Source organism: Rhinopithecus bieti, unplaced genomic scaffold (genome assembly GCF_001698545.2).
Source record: "Rhinopithecus bieti isolate Rb0 unplaced genomic scaffold, ASM169854v2 scaffold_5216, whole genome shotgun sequence".
NCBI classification, from domain to species: domain Eukaryota; kingdom Metazoa; phylum Chordata; class Mammalia; order Primates; family Cercopithecidae; genus Rhinopithecus; species Rhinopithecus bieti.
This window is the reverse complement of record NW_016805021.1, coordinates 788,284-809,165: the sequence shown is the minus strand read 5'-3', so window position 1 is coordinate 809,165 and position 20,882 is coordinate 788,284. Positions and strand designations below refer to the sequence as shown.

General features: G+C 35.6%; 1 protein-coding gene across 1 annotated transcript in view; it reads left to right on the top strand.

Annotated features, from left to right (window-relative positions):
- HOMER1 (homer scaffold protein 1) overlaps positions 1–20,882 on the top strand; it is a 141,046-nt gene that overhangs the window by 110,660 nt on the left and 9,504 nt on the right. Inside the window, 3 exon segments of the mRNA XM_017870906.1 lie at positions 2,639–2,795; positions 6,713–6,823; positions 7,440–7,520. Of these exon segments, the coding sequence (XP_017726395.1) occupies positions 2,639–2,795; positions 6,713–6,823; positions 7,440–7,520 (349 nt within the window).

The window sequence follows — 20,882 nt, the reverse complement described above, 5'->3', positions numbered from 1 at the left end:
AAAAAAAAAAAAAAGGAAAGAAAAGGCAGAATGTAGGGATCCTCTTGAATAGTACTGCTCAGTAGAACTTTTTGTCATGATGAAATGTTCTGTGTCTTTGCTGTCCAGGGTGGTAGCCACTAGTCGTGTGTGGCTGTTTAGCGCATGAAATGTGTCTCAAATTCAAAGCTGAATTTTTTACTTTAATTTTGAACTATTACATTTAAATAGCCACATGCTAATATTTGGATAATATAAATCTTGACTGATCTCTTTATTTGACATATAAAGAACTGAGAACCAAAGTGCTTGAGTGTTGGCTCCAAAGTAACATAGATAATTACTGAATACTTGTGATGTGAGCAGTTATGAAATGCTTGATGGATTTTACTGTCTAGTGACTATAAAATAAAACCCAGATAAATATGATAGAAAAAGACCCTCATTTTAAAATTATTTCTCCTGCTATAAATATGTGGTAATCCATTTTACTTTATAATTGTATAATTTTGACAAATGGATTTTAGGAGTATATACTCGTTTTTTCTTCTAGTTAATTTTTAAAGAAGGGTCTGCTATTGACATATAACAAATGTTTAAATTAGTTCACTAAGATTTCAATTGTCAGATTGAAGTTTCCATTTAAATAAAATGCATCTCTGTAGGGGAAAACTGGTAGGTGGTTTAAAGAAAATCTATAATTCAGTTAGAGCAGGTGAATCCAAGCATGCTTTGCTCAGAAGACCTGAATCTGAAAATCATTTTACAAAGGAAGAATAAGAAAAGAGCTTTCTTTTCAGGATAGAAATGAATTGTTAAATTAATAGCTTAGCTTGTTGCTTGATTCTGTCCTTTCATGTTTTGATGATATTTTCTCAGTAAACTTTAGGAATATTTTTAACTTTTCATTTTAAACTAATTTTAGACAGAAAAATCACAAAATCTGTGCAGAGTACCCATATACCCTTCACCCAGCTTCCCTTAATGTTCACATCTTGTGTAAACATAATACAATGATCAAATCCACGACAGTAGCATTGATACAATACTACTAACTAAGCCTCAGTTTTCACCAATGTTCCCTTTCTGTTCTAGGAACCTACCTAAGATCCCACTTTGCATTTAACTGTTATTTCTTGTTTCCTTCATTTTCTTCACATGTTTGAAGAGCTTCAGTTATTTTACAGATTGTCCCTCAGTTTGGGTTTATATGATGTTTTCTCATTCTTTGACTGAAGTTACGCATTTATTGCAAGAATACTACAGACACAATCTTGTGTCGTTCTCTTTGCATCATCATATCAAGGGGTTCATGATGCTGATCTGTCATATTTCTGGTGATAAGCTTTAGAAATCTTGGTGATGAAAACTATGCTTTTAAAATAAAATATAAACTAAAATTACTATAAAATATCCATCCATCAAATTTACCCTAGAATACGAATGACTTATCAAACCCCCAAAAAATGGTGACTTAGTAACTACTTAGTTAATGTGATGAGGTTAGTAGAATTTTACTAACAGAAATAAACTTCAATAATGAGAAAGAGAAACAACCTTTTTCTTTCTAATGAGGCAATTCTTTCTTCATTGGAAAGTTAAGAAAGGAATTTTCAAGAGGAGTCTTTCCAACTAAAAGAATTGTCTTGTAGTAGAAAATTGTCTTAGTTGAGATACTTAACTGTAGTAGCTTAACAAGTAGAACATTAAATGAGGAAAAAAGGTGATTGCTTTAGTCTTCTTCTTTTTATGACACTGGAATTATATCAGAAGTCAAGTCATTAGAACCAGTTTCTAGGCATAGCCTTTCCTATGAAATCAGTTTATTGTAGCAAATGTTTATATTTTTGACATTTTAAGGTGCTGAATAAGATGAAATAAATCAACAACAATTTCAAAAGAAATACTACATTACATATCCCAAACCTTATGACATTTAAGCATCCTCATATGTTTTCATTAAGGAATGACATTATACTTCAGGGTTTGACACAAGTAAAAATATAATACATTGTTAGTTTTTTTAAATAAATGTTTTTCAGGCTATAATGTTTGTTCTTTAAAAGAGAATAGGTGGAAACTCTTCTGTAGTTACCTGTATCTGTCATAATGAAGGTGGGAAACATTCCACGTTAAGCCTGGTACTTGGGTACTTTTTGTATTTCTTCGCTTGCCAGGTTTTCTTTACTAGGAATATTTTGGCGAAGTATTTGTGTTTTTTAGTATTTTGGGGTTGTCTTTGAAAACATTCTTAGGGCTGGTCATGGTGGCTTACATCTGTAATCCCAGTACTTTGGGAGGCTGAGGCAGGTGGATTACCTGAGGTCAGGAGTTCAAAACCAGCCTGGCCAACATGGCGAAACCCCATCTGTACTAAAAAAATAAAAAAAATTAGCTGGACATGGTGGCGTGCACCTGTAGTCCCAGCTACTTGGGAGGCTGAGGCTGGAGAATCACTTGAACCCAGGAGGCAGAGGTTGCAGTGAGCCAAGATTGCACCTCTAGCCTTGGCGACAGAGCAAGACTCCATCTCAAAAAAAAGAAAAGAAAAGAAAACATTCTTAGACTATAAACCCTACAATAGAACTGAGTACTGCTGTCCCTTCAAGGTAACAGTAGTTGGTGTAATGGATAGAATTTTCTTTTTGTTTTATTTCAGTTCAGCAATCAGCAAACATTGGGAGGCTGAACTGGCTACCCTCAAAGGAAATAATGCCAAACTCACTGCAGCCCTGCTGGAGTCCACTGCCAATGTGAAACAATGGAAACAGCAACTTGCTGCCTATCAAGAGGAAGCAGAACGTCTGCACAAGCGGGTAATTTCAGGGCTGATGTCTACAGGGATTTAGAGCTAACAGGTTTTCTTGATCAGAAGAAATTTGCATGTAGATTCAGCACAGGAGTATCTTCTAGTTCTACGATGTCAGGACATATGTACGGGTTGTATTATATGCATTTGTTTGGTTAAGAAAAATATTTTCCATAGTTTAATGAGAATGAAGAATATATGCCTTTTGAAGTCAACAAACCATGTTGATTCCCTATATTGTCCATGGGGACTAGCAGTAATGCACAAAGTACATAAAAGCACTAATGTATTAGTGCTAGTTGATTAGTACTGACATGGTAGTTAAAATGTGTGCTGAGAAAAAATTCAGGGAGTAGTTTAATTAGAATTTCAGCTTTGGGTGTTGATGGTGAAGTGAGAATGCTTTTCCCCTAAGTTGTCCTGGGTTGGGGATTCTCCATTTCTGGTTTACAAGACGAGAGTGTTCCAGAGTGTGAATTCCAGTTCTACTGGTTATTATCTATATGATCTTTGATAAGTTATTTCCTTCTTCCAGGTCAATATTCTCATCTGTAAAATAGGAATAACAAGTACTCTGTACAATTCCTATGAAGATTAATTGAATACTTAATTGGCATGTAGTTGCACCGAGTCAAAAATATGTATTCTGTACAATTCCTATGAAAATTTGTTGAGACACTTAAGTGCCATATAATTGCACTGTCTCAATGAGTTGCAGTGAGTCAATAAGCTGCTTTTATTATTTTCTTTTTAAAGAAGGAATAACTTGAAAAATACAAGTAGAAAATTATTAACTTTGGTAATATTAGAGATTTGGTGCAGAAAAAGAAAATCAGAAATTTCAATACCATTACTATCAGAAGCCCAAATAATTACTTGTAAAGTGTTTTAATGCTTCAGGCCAAGAGTTTGAGATTAGCCTGGGCAACATGGCAAGACCCCATCTCCATTAAATTAGCCAAACATGGTGACACATACTGTAGTCCTAGCTACTTGAAATGCTGAATGGGAAGGATTGCTTGAGCCCAGGAATTGGAGGCTGCAGTGAATTATGATGGCCCCACTGCACTCTAGCTTGGGTGACAGAGCAAGACCTGTCTCTAAAAAAGAAAAAAAGAAGATTTTTTTTTTTAAATTCAAGGCATAGAAGTGCTTCACCCAACAGATGCCTTTAAGTTCTCTTTTTAAAAAGGATTCCAAGCTGGGCACATTGGCTCACATCTATAATCCCAGCACTTTGGGAGGCTAAGGAGGGCAGATTGCTTGAGCCCAGGAGTTCTAGACCAGCCTGGGCAATATGGCAAAACCCTGTCTCCACTAAAATAAAAAAATTAGCTGGGTGTGGTGGCATGTCCCTGTAGTTCCAGCTACTCAGGAGGCTGAGGTGGGAACATCACTTGAGCCCAGGAGGCGGAGGCTGAAGTGAGCTGAGATCACGCCACTGCATACTTCAGCTTGGTTAACAGCAAGGAAAAAAAAAAGGAAATGGAGTTGAGACAGGGAGGAAAAGTTAGAAACCTGAGTAAATGTTTTTCTATTCTGTGTATAAAAATTAACTTAGATGGGGGAAAGGAGAGTTGTTTAATGGTTATAGACTTTCAGTTTTGCAAGTTAAAAAAGTTCTGGAGATCTGTTTCACAGCAGTGTGAATATACATAACACCATTGAACTACACACTTAAAACGACTAAGATGATAAATTTTATGTTATATGTTTTTTACCACAATTAAAAAAAAACAATTTATGACAGTTGTCATAGTCAGAAAATATTAAGGAACTATCATGTAGTCATTTTTAATTGTGTATTAGACATCGTAAATGAGATGTTGCAGAGACCACAGATTTTGTTATTTTGAATAATCAGTTTTGTTTCAGCAGGCAGTTAAATTATTTGGGGATTATCTTGAATTTGTGGAGTTGTGTATTTATGCTTTGTTAGAATTCATTTATTTCAATTTTGCTGTAACCCTAGGGTAAATCACATTGTCCTAGGAAATCTTTATCTCTAAGACATAACCCTTCCAAGGTTTCACTGAAAAGCTTGAGGTATTTACCAAGGCCCTCTAATTTAGCAGGGACTAGCAGAACTTCAAACTGTCATCTCTGTGTTGAGCACCGTCACAGTTTAGTTCTTTCAGCCTTCCAGCTCTTTTCCTAGTTGTTCCAGGTGTTCTGCAGAGTCCTAAAATTCTCAGGCTCCTCAGAGAAATAAGACTATGGATTTCTGTTTGAGTTCAGTCAAGCAATGCAGCCAGACTGCAGAGTGCCTTCAGGCAAAAAGATATCGAAATGTGTATATCACCCAAAGTAACTGCTTTCTTGCAGATGTGGAAATGTGTATGTCACCCAAAGTGACTGCTTTCTTGCTGTCTTTTGCCCACTTTGGTTACTCACCAGGTACTTCAAATAGTTGACTTTTACATTTTGCCCACAATTTGCAATTGTTTTCTATAGGAAAGTTACTCCAATAAAAACTATTTCATCATTATCAGAATTGGAACTCCCCTTAAGGAATTTATTATATAATGAGACAAAGAAAACAAATACATATTAAACAATAAGTGAAATAATTCCCAAGATTTTTGAACAGATGCTTGGTTTTATGAACCAGAGGAGAGCCTTGAAGGCTTGGGCAGATAGGAATGACTTGCTGGAGAAAGTACGTGCTGAGCTAAGAGTTAAGGGTTTGGTTAGGTCTGAACGGTTTTCAGAGGCAAGAGAGGACATTCAAGTTAAATCAACAAGTTGGGAATGAATATCACTTGTTCTGAGGACAAGGAGATTTGCCTGCTTTTAGTTGGAAATACTCACTGAATATCTTGGGCAGTGTGGATGGTTGAGAAGGTTGGGGCCAATATACAGAGGATCTGAGGATTTAGATCTGATATCGTAAAAAAGATGAGCTGCTGAAAGTCTTTGAATGGCGGAATCACAGGAATGAAAGATGAATCTGTTAGCAATTTGCAGAGAAGAATAGGAAAAGGTTATAATTAAGTCCATTGGGAGGCTGTTGGTTTTGTTCAGGCCTGGGTGATAAGGGTTTGTAACGAGGCTATTAGTATATAAGAAGAAGAAAATTTTATAAGAGATAGAATCACAGAATGTAGAAGGTAATTTGGTATTTGGAAAATGCCAGGGGGAGGGATTTACTCTGTTTCCTTAATAGTCTAGAATTTACTATTTTCTAGTAAACCAAAATTTTGTGAGTACATGATATGTGTAAAGAGCTGCGATAGGGTGTGTGCGTGTGTGTGTGAGTGTGTGTTTATGTTGACTTCTATTATTGATTCTAGTTTGGGATGGTATAACTTTAAGGACAGTGCCCCTCTCTGTTCTCTCAGAAAATACCAAGTGCGCATTAAAAGTTATATTACTCTTTGGGACCTCGGTAAATTCTTATTGACTAACAAAATTTTATCTTACCCATAAGAGACACTGTTGATGTAAAGTCATTCTAGTATGTAATGATTTAAGTTGTATTTTAAGCCTATTTTCTCTTCCAGATTCTCTTACATGTTGGAAATGTATTTGAAAAAATTCTCACTTCTGCAAGGCCAGTTTTCAGAACCCATATTGAATTTGAAGGCTACAGATGAAGGACAGATGGCCATATCTGATCTTGAATATGTTTTGGAAGAAATTTTAAAGAAGACTTTCATTATAGGGATTCTCTACTGTCATTAATCACTTAATTTAAGTTATCGTAACCTTTCCATGACCAAACCATGTAAATAATTATTTCCTTTAGTCTTTTTCCCTTTTCCTAGTTTTATATTCACTCTACCTTGAGTGTCTTAATATTTCTCAAATTAATTTTTATGTATTTATTCAGAATATACTCTTCACTTATTTGGGGCTATGTCTTTAGCAAGAAACTCTTTAAAGCTGAACTTTAAGTTAATCTGTGTTCTCATTTGATTTTAGGTGACTGAACTTGAATGTGTTAGTAGCCAAGCAAACGCAGTACATACTCATAAGACAGAGTTAAATCAGACAATACAGGAACTGGAAGAGACACTGAAAATGAAGGAAGAGGTATTTGCTGCTTTTTACTCATCTGTAATCTAACTAACATATGTGTACCAAGTATTAGATTCCATGTCAAATTTAAAGGTGTTTTATGGAATAAAGTCAGATTGTGACCTTTTTTTTAGGATGAAATTTTTTTTGAGTGGTATTACGCTTGCTCATATTTTCCCTATCCTCATTTCTGTTATTGTGAACTGTGGTGAGGCAGTCAGACTGAGATACCACCTATTGCCTTCCAGATGAGAGTTGCATTTATACAGTCAACAGAAAATCATTAGCGGTTAAATGGATTTTAAAAGCTGTTGCTTTCTCTGGGTTCCAGTCAAAACTTTAATATCTTAGGAATTAATTATATCCACAAAGCTTGAAGCAACATTAAAATATTCAGATTGTTATTTCAAAGCAGTGCTGTACCAGAACCACCAAGTTAGACTTGTTGCTGTTGCTTAAGATTATTCCGTTCTAGACAACGTACTTATAAAGATAAATTCATCCCTCTAAAAGTCAGTATGAAGGAATGTTTTAAAATCATCTTTTCTAAAATAAATAATTTCAGGGAAAACAAGACCTTCCCTTTCCTTGATATAGTTTAAATATTAAGACATTTCTCTGCCTTTTCTAGGAAATAGAAAGATTAAAACAAGAAATTGATAATGCCAGAGAACTACAAGAACAGAGGGACTCTTTGACTCAGAAACTACAGGTGAGCTGTAGTAAAAATTGTTATTCATCTCTGCATAGAAAGGCATCATTTTTTCACATACCAGTGACTTTTTTTCTGAAACTCCCTTTTGTAGGTTTTGGTCATTTTTCTTTTCCAGGACTTCTGATTCATGACTAATCTTTGATTTTTAAAAAGTTACTTGGTAACTTCATCTATGTAGCTTATAATTATCATAGATGGTCATTTATAAATTGTAAATTATTGAGTAAATTCTTTTGGAAATTTCTACTTTTAATTAAAAAACAAAAAATACCCTGGGGTTGGGCGTAGTGGCTCATGCTTATAATTTCAGCACTTTGGGAGACTGAGGAAGATCACTTGAGCCGAGAAGGTTGAGGCTGCAGTGAGTCATGATCACACCACTGTACTCCAGCCTGGGCAACAGAATGGGATCCTGTCTTAATAAAAAGAAAAATAGAGAGAGAGAAAGAAAGAACAAGAAAGAAAGAAAACCCTGAATTTAAAGAAAAATTTGCAAATTGATTTTATTCAATTTGGGAACATTGCTCTTTTTTTTCCCCCCCACAATGTACTAATGTATGAATTAGACCAATAGTTGTGCCCTAATGGAACACAAGTTAGTACTCTTTGTTCTTCAGTGTAATTAATTTTACTCACTGTTTTTCTGCATAAATAGTATGCTTCCTGATTCCAGTGTACAAAAAACATCATGTGTCAATGGTAGTCATATGTGTACCAAGTATTAGATTCCATGTCAAATTTAAAGGTATTTTATGGAATAAAGTCAGATTGTGACCTTTTTTTTAGGATGAAATTTTTTTTGAGTGGTATTACGCTTGCGTAAAATATTAAGGAACTATCATGTAGTCATTTTTAATTGTGTATTGGACATCATATCACTGCACTCCAGCCTGGGTGGCAGAATGAGACCCTTTCTCAATAAATGTGTGAATGAATGGATTTCATTATAGAGCAGTAATTGAATTTTATAGCTGGCACTTGAAATTGTGAATATAATTCTTACCCATCATTTCACTGAATATCAAAATATCATTAACAAATACATATTAAACAATAAGTGAAATAATTCCCAAGATTTTAATTTTTGGTTTCTCTTCATAAGTGAGACAATGTAAATGTGTGTATAACTGAAAATATTTTTTAAAAGAATCATTAAGGATGACTTGACTGTTGCCTGAAGAAGTGTGATAATGCAGAAAGAAAAGACTTTGGAATAAAATAAATCTAGGCCTCATTACTTTCTAGCTAAGTGCCTTAATAACTTGTTAACACCTTTGAACTGCTGTCTTCTCTTTGAAAATGGGGATACCCCACCTGTTAATGTGAGAATTAGAGCTAATGTAAGTTAAATGCTTAACATATGCCTTAACATATGTGACTTGAAGTCACAAGTACATTTTCACTTTAGAACATGTGGAATATCTTTACCTGGAACTTTTACCCAGATCTTCAGATGGCTGGCTTCTATTTTTAGTTTAGGTCTTAGTTCAGATGTTAATTTCTCTGACTTCCCAATTTACTCACTATGCTACAGTCCCCATACCCCATCCCAGGTATTTTTTTGTAGTATTACTAATTTTTATTTTCCTTTTAGTACTTATCACTATCTGAAATGATCTTGTTTTTTTATCTATTTTGTTTTAAACTATTTATTTATTTTATTTCAATAGATTTTGGGAACAGGTGGTGTTTGGTTACATAAATAAGTTCTTTAAACTTTTTATTTTGAAATAATTTCAATCTTACAGAAAAGTTGCAAGAATAATACAGAAATTTTTTATATACCCTTTACTTATATTCCCCAAATATCATTTTGGCTATATTTGCTTTGTTTTATTCTGGATGGCTCTCTTCTCTCTCTCTCTCTTCCTCTCCCTTCTTTTCCCTCCCTCCCTCCATCCACCCCCTTGTAAGACAGTGGTAAGTATTCATGTATTTGTATCTAAGCACATCTAAACACAGAAAACATAGAGTAAAAATACAGTAGAAACGATAGAAAAGGTACAGTAAAAATACAGTAGAAAAGATAAAAAATTGTATGCTTGAATAGGACACTTACCATGAATGGAACCCGTAGGATTGGAAGTTGCTCTGGGTGGGTCAGTGAGTGAGTGGTGAGTGAATGTGAAGACCTAAGATATTACCATACACTGCTGTAGACTTTATCAACACTACACTTAGACTATACTACATTTATTTTTTAAAAAATGTTCTTTCTTCAGTAATAAATTAGCCTTAGCTCACTGTAACATTTTAACTTCATAAACATTTAAATTTTTTTAACTTTTTACTTTTTTGTAATAGCTGCAAACATAAACATGTATTCAGCTGTACAAAACTATTTTCTTTATATCCTTAATCTATAACCTTTCCTCCTATTAAAAAATGTTTTTAAAACTTTTTAAACTTCTTTTAAAAAACAAAGACACAAACACATATATTAGCCGATGCCTACACAGGGTCGGGATCATCAATATCACTGTCTTCTACCTCCACATCTTGTCCCACTGGAAGGTCTTCAAGGGCAATAACAGGCATGGAGCTGTCATCTCCTATGATAACATTACCTTCTTCTGAAATACCCCCTGAAGCACCTGCCTGGGACTGTCAGATAATTAATGTTTTTTTAAATAAGTAGAAGGAGTACACTTTAAAGTAACTTTAAAAGTTTATTATAGTATAGTATAAATACATAAACCAGTGACATAGCCATTTATTTTTATCAAATATTATGTACTATACATCATTGTATGTGCTATGCATTTATACGACTGACAGCATGGTAGATATATCGGCATCACCACAAACACATGAGTACTGCATTGTGCTGTGACGATATGGCAGCTGCTGGGTGATAGGAGTTTTTCAGCTCCCTTATAATCTTATGGGACCACTGTTGCATATGCTGGTCACAGTTGATCAAAACATTGTCATGCTGTGCATGACTGTATTCAGTGGGAACTCTTATACTTCTTATTTGATATACTTGTTCTTTCTCACTTTCTTTTGTGATTACCTAAAGTTAGTAGTGATGTGTCTACTTTGTGAAGTTTCTTTTTCTTTTCTTTCTTTCTTTTTTTTTTTTTTTTTGAGACAGAGTCTCGCTCTGTTGCCTGGGCTGGAGTGCAGTGGCGTGATCTCAGCTCACTGCAACTTCCACCTCCCAGATTCAAGCTATTCTCCTGCCTCAGCCTCCCGAGTAGCTGGGATTACAGGCGCCCACCACCACGCCCGGCTAATTTTTTGCATTTTTTTGTAGGGACGGGGTTTCACTGTGTTAACCAGGATGGTCTCGATCTCCTGACCTTGTAATCTGCCCGCCTCGGCCTCCCAAATTGCTGGGATTACAGGCATAAGCCACTGCACCTGGCCTTTTTTTTTTTTCAATACATAAAAAAAAGATTTTGGCCAGGTGCGGTGGTTCACACCTGTAATTCTAGCACTTTAGGAGACCATGGCGGGAAGATTGCTTGGGTCCAGCAGTTTGAGACCAGACTGGACAACATGGCCAGACCTTGTCTCTACAAAAAATTAGCTGGATGTGGTAGCACCTACCTGTGGTCCAGTAGCACCTACCTGTGGTCCCAGCTACATGGGAGGCTGAGGTAGGAGGAACATTTGAGCCCAGGAGGTTGAGGTTGCAGTGAGCCAGGATTGTGCCACGGCACTTCAGCACTGGAGACAGAACAAGACCTGTCTCACTGGAAAAAAAAAAAAACCCACAAGATTTTGATTAACTAGTAAATGCCACTTATGAATTTACCTTATGAATTTCCATTTTTATCTTATTTATTCCTGCCTTGTGCTTTGTTTGGTTTTTTATGTTTTAGCATTTTGAAAGGGGATTTAATTCCTTTTTTTCATTCTTTCACTTTTGTTTATATATGTGTTTCAGGCTATTGATCTTCCTCTGATCATTGCTTTAAGTGTATCCCATAGATTCTGATATTTAATGTTTTTATTATTATTTCTGGAAATTCTGTAATTTTGACCTTATTTCCTTTTCATACAACAGCTGTATGAAAACTATAAAAAGTCCCTTAATTTCCTGGTGGAAGGGTCTTTTTAATCTTTTGATTTAGTTATTAATTTCTAGTTCTGTTGCATTGGGATCACAGGGTTTTATTTGTGTAATTTCTGTGTTACATAATTTACTGCTGCTTTTTTGGTGACCGAATATTTTATCAGTTTTTATGAATGCTCCTTGTGTGTCTTGTGTACATATACTTGGATAGTGCTTTGTGACCCAACTGAAAATATTTTTTGGTAGATAACTCATTCGTGTTTATTGATGTGATTTTTATGTTTGGTCTCAACTCATCATTATGTTATCATTTCTGTGTGTGCATTATATTAATAATTTTTCTATATGATGTGTTCTTTGCTCTTTTTAACTTTCTTTATATTTGCTTTTTAAATATCTCTTGATATTTAAAATGATCTTAATTTTGTTGTAATAGTTACCTTTGAACTTCCACCCCTTTAGAATGTTCCTAGTTACCTGTGTTCATATTTATATACTATCTGGTTTGTTTTTTGGGGGGGGTTTTGTTTGTTTGTTTGTTTGTTTGTTTGTTTGTTTTTTGAGACGGAGTCTCGCTCTGTCGCCCGGGCTGGAGTGCAGTGGCCGGATCTCAGCTCACTGCAAGCTCCGCCTCCCGGGTTTTACGCCATTCTCCTCCCTCAGCCTCCGGAGTAGCTGGGACTACAGGCGCCCGCCACCTCGCCCGGCTAGTTTTTTGTATTTTTTAGTAGAGATGGGGTTTCACCGTGTTAACCAGGATGGTCTCGATCTCCTGACCTCGTGATCCGCCCGTCTCGGCCTCCCAAAGTGCTGGGATTACAGGCTTGAACCACCGCGCCCGGCTGGTTTTTGTTTTTGAAACAGTCTCACTCTGTCACTCAGGCTGGAGGCCAGTGGCGCAATCACACATACCTACAGTCTCGACCTCATGGGCTCAAGTATTTCTCTCTACTCAGCCTCCCAAGGAGCTGGGACTACAAGTGTATGCCACCAAGCCTGGCTGATTTTTAAATTTTTTGTAGAAATGGGATTTCACTCTGTTGCCTAGGCTGGTCTCGAACTCCGGGGCCCAAACAATCCTCCCACCTTAGCCTCCCAAAGTTCTGGGATTACAGGCATGAGCCACCGCACCTGGCCTGGTTTGTTAGTTTTTAATGATATCCTTTGACTCTGAACTATTAACATACTTAATAATAATGTGCTTATTCTGCTTTCATTTTTCCCTTTCTCTTCCTGTTTTTCGGTTGCATTATTTCTACCTTGTCAGAATACTTAACAGGTTATTTTTTAACCATCGTCTACATTTGTTTTAGTCTTTATACATGAAATATATTAAATGTTTACTGTCTTAGTCCTTTTGTGCTGCTATAATAGAAAACTACAATCTGGGAAATTTATAAAGAACAGAAATTTCTCACACTTCTGGCAGCTGGAAAGCCGAGGTCAAGGTACGGGCAGGTTTGGTTGTGGGACTGCTTTCCCCTTCCAAGATATTGCCTTGTTGCTGCATCCTCCAGAGGGAATGAATGCTGCCTCCTCACGTGGGGGAAGATGGAAGAGCAAGCCAGCAACACTGCAGAGGAAACCTCTTTTATAAGGACCTTACTCCCATTCATGAGGAGAGGAGCCCTCATGACCTAATCGTCTCTTAAAGGCCCCACTTCTTAATAGCATCTCATTGGCCATTACATTTCAGTACTTGAATTTTGGAGGGGACACATTCAAATCATAGCACTCACCATCAGTCCTTTTTCTGAAGTTTCCACGTGATCTCTTGGTTGGATAAAGCTTATCTTCTTGTGGATGGTTGCAAAAGAGCTTATGGATACATATTTTCTGAGATCTTGCTTGTTTAAACTTTTTTTTTTTTTTCTCATATATTCAGTATTGGGGTGACAGCTTGGCAAGATATTTAATATAAAATCCCTGGTTCATAATTTTCTTTCATTGAATTACTTGAAAATGACACTACATTATACAAGGGTTTTGTATATCTCTTTTGAGAAATCTGATTCTCTTGCCTTATAAGTTTTGGATTCATTTTGCTTGTATGCCCTGAGGATTTTTCCTTTATTTTTAAAATAAAGTTTAAATAATATTCTAGAATATTTCACAAAATCCATTGTTGAGGGCGTTTTCCCAGGTACACAGTGGGCCTTTTTAATTTGTATATCCAGGTTTTTCTGTATTTCTAGGAAGTTTTCTTGCATAAAAGTTTTAAATACTAGTTCTGTTCTAATGTGTTGTTTTTCTTCTTCAGGAGCTCCAATTTTATGTAATTTGATTTCTTGTCTTTTGCAACCTCTTTTTATTTTCTCTACTTTATCTCACTTTCATTCTCTAGGATTATTTAAAATAATAAGTAATAATTGAATTAAAACAGTTTTATTCAAATATATTTTCCTTGAGTCCTTATAACTCAGTTTTCATTTCTGATAGATTTTGCCTTTTTCTTCTGTTTCTTTCATGAGTTCAGTCAACCTTTCTGTTCTTTGGAGTTCTGTTTGTTTTACCCATTTCTATTCTAAGTTTTTCAATATGTAATTCAAACTTGTTTTTAAATGCTTATTTGAGAATATTTAGTTCAGAGTGGAATATTGTGTTAGAGTTTTCTTCTGCTTCATAGTTGGTTTTGGGCAGATTCATCTACTCAAGTGTTTTTAGCATTTTCTATTTTCTATTTCCTTTTATAACAGTTGGTGTAGATGAAGATTGCTTACACATTTGCGTTTTGTGGATAGAATAGCAGTGTGGGGTGGTTTATAAATTGTTAGTTCAAAAACCCCCTCTTTTGCAGAGACAGTTGGAAGAAAGATTGTATGTCCTTTAATAGTTTGTCTTTGGTCTTAAATTTTCCTTTCTTGCTTCTTTTTCCCTTTACTCCGAAAGATTCCTTTCTCTTCCTTTTATCTTCTGCTCTTTGGAATTGTCTTCAGCGTTTCTCAGACTACTTCCTCAAGTTTCGTTTATACTGTTAAGTTCCTTTCTTATAGTCTGCTCAGGTTTTCTAGAACTTTTTTTTCAGTATTCTGGCATTCACACTGGTAATGGTCTTTCTCTTTCTTGAGGTTACTGTAGTTTAGTCTGAGGCCTTTTGTTCTCTACTCTTCTGGGCATTGCCCCCACAACTTTGCCTTCCCTTTTGCAAAGGGTTAGAGTGAGAGCTTGAGAAATACCTCTGCTGGAAATTGATGCTTATATTTTCTAATTAAAGGCAATTTGATGTTTGTATTGTTCTGTGTCTTCTAGTTATGTCAAAGTCATGGAATTTGCACACCTTTGTATAGTTTATACAGTTTGGGGAGGATAGTTGGTAGATTGCAGTATACACAGTCACTGTTACCATGGCTGCCCGGAAATCTATTCTGTTTACCTCTTTATTGCCAGTGTCTTCCTTTTAGAATGTATGTTCTATTAAAATAGGAACCACCTTTGTTTTATTTACTGCTTTATCCCCAATGCCTAGTACACAGAAGATGTAATTGTTGAATAACTTCTTCAAAATGTGTGTGTATGTGTTTTACCCATTTTTCTTTTAAATTATTCATACTTGTCTTGATTATTTATATTTCCTATTATATAGAAGGTTAACAATCTTATAGGGCAATAATACATCTTATTCATAAGAGCTTAAGATGTATATCAGATGTCAATTTTTCTACAGCTTTTATTTAGATTAAATGATGCAAGATTTAAATTTATAGAAAATTAAAGCTGGATTTGGTACTATAATCTCAGTACTTTGGGATGCTGAGGAAGACGGATTGCTTGAGACTAGGAGTTTGTGACCAGCCTGGGCAACATAGTAGGGACCCTGTCTCCACAAAAAAAATTTTTTTTTTTTTTGAGACGGAGTCTCACTCTGTCACCCAGGCGGGAGTGCAGTGGCCGGATCTCAGCTCACTGCAAGCTCTGCCTCCCAGGTTCACGCCATTCTCCTGCCTCAGCCTCCCCAGTAGCTGGGACTACAGGCGCCCGCCATCTCGCCTGGCTAGTGTTTTTTTGCATTTTTTAGTAGAGACAGGGTTTCACCGTGTTAGCCAGGATGGTCTCGATCTCCTGACGTCGTGATCCGCCCGTCTCAGCCTCCCAAAGTGCTGGGATTACAGGCTTGAGCCACCGCGCCCGGCCCACAAAAATATTTTTAAAATTGACTGGGCATGGTGGTATGCTCCTATAGTCCCAGCTACTCAGGACTCTGAGTCAGGAAAATCGAGGGAAGGGGAGGAAGAGAGAGGGAGGGAGGGAAGGAAGGGAAGGAAGAAAGGAAAGGAAGGAGGGAAGGGAGGGAAGGAAGGAGGAAGGAAGGAAATTAAGTTAATCTGCCCCATTGGTGGTATTTATAATTGTTATTAATTTTCTTTTAATCATTGTAGTATTTTAGGCTCTTTAACAAATACAGAGCATAACCTCCTGCCCAGTAGGATTTTATACTTTGTTTTTGCCTTTATTTCCTTTTATTGATAGATAATATTTTACATATTTATGGGATACATGTGATAATTTTTGCATGTGTAGTCTGTGTAATGATCACATCAGGGTGTTCAAGGTATTCAGCTCCTTGAATACTTATCTGTGTGTTGGTAATATTTCAATCCCTCTCTTATAACTACTTTGAAATATACAATATATTGTTGCTAACTATAGGAACTCTAGTCTGCTATCAAACATTAGAACTTATTTCTTCTATCTAACTGTAAATGTATACCCATTCACTGATCTTTTTTCATTTTCTCCTCCCACCATCACACCTTTCCTGGCTTATGGTAACCATCATTCTATACTCTGTGTCCATGAGATCAAGTTCTTCAGGTCCCACTTATCAGTAAGAAGATGGAGTATTTGTCTTTCTGTACCTGGCTTATTTCACTTAACATGATGACCTCCAGTTCTATCCATGTTGCAGCAAATGAAATGATTTTACTCCTTTTTAAGGCTGAATAATATTCCATTGTATATATACCACATTATCTTTATCCATCTGTCTGCTAATGGGCACTTAGGTTGATTCCATGTCTTTGGTATTGTGAATAGTGCTGTGATAAACATGCAAGTGTGGGTATCCCTTTGATGTACTGATTTATTTTCCCTTGGACATATATCCAGTATTGGGATTACATGATTGTATGGTAGGTTTTTTATTTTTAATTTTTAAAAAAAATCTCCAGTAATTTTTAGTAGTTGTACTGATTTACATTTCCACCATCATTGTGTAAGAGTGCCCTTTTCTCCGTATCCTCACCAGCATCTCTTCTTTTTTGTCTTTTTAATGATAGTTATTCTATCAATTCAATTCTGATGTTATCTAAAAGTAATAATAATGGCCATTGTAATCACAGTAAGATGATAGCTTTTCTTTTTTCTTTTTCTTTTTTGTCTTTTTTTTTTTTTTTTTTTTTTTTTTTTTTTTTTTTTTTTTTTTTTTTTTTTTTTTTTGAGACAGCGTGTCACTCTGTCACCCAGGCTGGAGCACAATGGCACGATCTTAGCTCACTGCAACCTCCACCTCCGAGGTTCAAGCTATTCTCCTGCCTCAGCTTCCTGAGTAGCTGGGATTACAGATGCCCGCTACCATGCCTAGCTAATTTTTGTGTTTTTAGTAGAGGTGGGGTTTACACCATGTTGGTCAGGCTGGTCTGGAACTTTTGACCTTAGGTGATCCACCTGCCTCAGCGTCTGAAAGTGTTAGGATTATAGGCATGAGCCATCACGTGGCCATAAGATTATATCTTATTTGGTTTTGATTTGTATTTCCTTGATGATCAGTGATATTGAGCATTTTTTAATATACCTGTTAGCCATAATATGTCTTCTTTTGAGAACTGTCTTTGTCCTTGGCCTACTTTTTAGTGGAATTATTTGTGGTTTTTTGTTGAGTTGTTTGAGTTTCTTGTGTATTCTGGATATTAGTCCCTTGTCAGATGAATAGTTTGCGAATAGTTTCTCCCATTCAACAGGTTGTCTCTTTGTTGTTTCCTTTGCTGTGCAGATGCTTTTTAGTTTAATATAATCCCATTTGTCTATTTTTGTTTTAGTTGTCTATGTTTTTGAAGTCATAGACATAAAGTCTTTGCCTACACCAATGTCCAGAAGTGTTTTTTAAAATGTTTTCTTCTAGTAATTTTATAGTTTTAGGTCTTACATTTAAGTCTTTAATCCATCTTGAATTGATTTTTATATATGGTGAGAGATAGAGGTCTCACTCTATCTCTGAGGGAAAAACTTTTCCTCCTTCATTATGATGTTAATTGTGGGTTTGTCACTTAGGCTTTTATTATTTTGAGACATGTTCCTTCTATGCCTAGTTTTTTGAGCATTTTTATCATGAAGCGATGTTGGATTTTATCAAATGTTTTTTCTGCATCTATTGATGATCATATATTTTTCCTTCATTCTGTTGATATGTTATATCATTTATTAATTTCTCTGTGTTAAACCATCCTTGTTTCCTTGGTGTAAATCCCATTTGATTATGGTATATCATCTTTTTGATACACTGTTGAATTCAGTTGGCTGGTATTTTGTTGAGGATTTTTATGTCTGTGTTTATCAGCGATATTGGCCTATAGTTTTCTTTTTTTGTTGTGTCTTTGTCTGCTTTTGGCATCAGAGTAATGCTGGCCTCATAGAATAAGTTAGGAAAATTCCCTCCTCTTCAATTTTTATGGAATAGTTTGAAGGGGATTGGTATTAGTTCTTTATTGTTTTGTAGAATTTGGCAGTGAAGCCCTCTGGTCTTGCACTTTTCTTTGTTTGGAGACTTCTTACTACTAATTCAGTCTTGCTACTCGTTATTGGTCTGTTCACGTTTTCTGTTTCTGATTCAAATCTTAGTAAGTTATAAGTTTCCAGGAATTCATCCATTTCCTCCAGGTTTTCCAGTTTGTTCGTGTGTACCTCATAATAGTCTCTCGTAATCTTTTGTATTTCTGTAGTGTGAGTCGTAATGCTTCCTTTTCCATTTCTGATTTTGTTTATTTGGGTTTTTTTTCTTCTTGGTCTAGCTAGCGATTTATCAATTTTGTTGATCGTTTCAAAGAACCAAATTTTTGTTTCATTGATCCTTTATTTTTTTGTTTTGTTTTTTGGTCTTTATTATTTCCTTCTGCTATTTTGGGGTTTGGTTTATTTTTGCTTTTCTAGTTTCTTGGGGCACATTGTTAGATTGTTATTTGAAATCTGCGTTTTTGATGTAGGCATTTGTTGCTATAAACTTGCCTCTTAGTACTGCTTTTGCTTTTGCTGTGTCACATGGAGTTTGGTATGTTGTATTTCTGTTTTCATTTGTTTCAAGATATTTTTTAATTTTCATCTTAATTTCCTCATTGACCCAATGGTTGCTCAGGAGCATGTTGTTTAATTTTCATATATTTGTATAGTTTCCAAAATTTTTCTTGGTATTGATTTCTGCTTTTATTTCATTGTGGTCTGAGAAGATAATTAATACGATTTCAATTTTTAGAAATTTGTTGAGACTTGTTTTGTGGCTTAACATATGATCTGTCTTTGAGAAATTTCCATGTGGTAATGAGAAGAATTGTTGTGTAAGATGTTCTGTAGGCCAGGTGCAGTGGTTTATGCCTGTAATTCTAGCACTTTGGGAGGCCAAGGTGGATGGATCACAAGGTCAGGAGTTTGAGACCAACCTGGCCAACATGGTGAAACTCCGTCTCTACTAAAAATACAAAAGCCAGGCGAGGTGGCGGGTGCCTGTAGTCCCAGCTACTCGGGAGGCTAAGGCAGGAGAATCGCTTGAACCCGGGAGGCAGCAGTTGCAGTGAGCCGAGATCACACCACTGCACTCTAGCCTAGACGACAGAGCTAGACTCTGTCTCAAAAAAAAAAAAAAGTCTGTTAAGTCTGTTTGTTAACTACAATCTGTCCAAGGCCCAGTTTAAATACAATGATTCTTTGTTGATTTTCTGTCTTGATCTGTCTAATGCTGAGACTGGGGTGTTGAAGTACCATACAAATTACTGTATTGGAATCTATCTGTCTTTCAGTCTAGTAATATTTACTTCATGAGTTTAGGTATGCCAGTGTTGGAAACATATATATCCTCTTGCTGGATTGATCTCTCTATCATTATATAGTGACTTCATGTTTTCTACTGTTTTTGGCTTAAGGTATATTTTATCTGATATAGGTGTAACTACTCCTGTGCACTTTTGGTTTCCATTTGCATGGAATATCTTTTTCCATACATTTACTTTTGATCTGTAAGTCTTTTTATAAGTAAAGTCTGTTTCTTGTAAGCAGCATATAGTTGGTCATAATTGTAATCCATTCAGCCAGTCTATCTTTTAAGTGGAGAATGTAATCCATTTTCATTCTAGGTTACTGTTGATATTTGAGGTTTTGTTCCTGTCACATTGCTAATTGCTTTCTGGTTGTTTTGTTGTTTGTTCCTTCCTTTTTATCCTATTGTTCCTTGTGGTGATTTGGTGTAGTGATACCATTTGAATCCTTTCTCTTCCTTGTTTGTGTGTTTGCTTTAACAATGCTTTATACTTTCATATGTTTTCAGGATGGAAAATGTCATCCTTTGATTTCCAGACTTTGAACTCCCTTGAGCATTTCTTGTAGGGCTGATATACTGGTGATGAATTCTTTCAGCTTTTGGTTCTCTGGGAAAGACTTTATTTCTCCTTCATTTACAAAGGATAATTTTGCTGGATGTAGTATGCTTGGCTAGCAGTTTTGTTTTTTGTTTTTTTCTTTCAATACTATGAATATATCACCCCATTCTTTCCTGGCCTGTGAGGTTTCTGCTGAGAAATACCCTGTTGGTCTGAAGGGGGTCCTTTTTAGGTGACAAGATGCTTATCTCTTGCTATTTTTAGAATTTCGATTTTAGAAAATTTGACTATAATGTGCTGTGGAGAAGACCTTCTTTCATTTTATCTGTTTGGGGATGTCAGAACTTCCTGTATCTGGATGTCTAAATATCTTGGTAGATTTGGGGCATTTTCATCTGATATTTCATTAACTAGGTTTTCTACCCTTTTGCTCTCTGTTTGCCTCCTGGAACCCTGATAATTTGCATATTTTATGGCCACTTTATGGTGTCCCATATGTCACAAAGGCTTTGCTTATTCTTTTTTATTACTTTTTCTTTATTTTTGTCTATATTATTTCAAAAGACTTGTCTATGAGTTCTGAAATTATTTTTTCTGTTTGATCTGGCCTATTGTTGAATCTTTTGAATGTATTTTTTATTTCATTAAATGAATTCTTCATTTCCAGAATTTCTGTTATAGTGTCTATCTCTTTAGTAAATGTCTCATTCATAGTCTGAATTATTTTTCAGATTTCTTTGTATTTTTTTTTTTTGG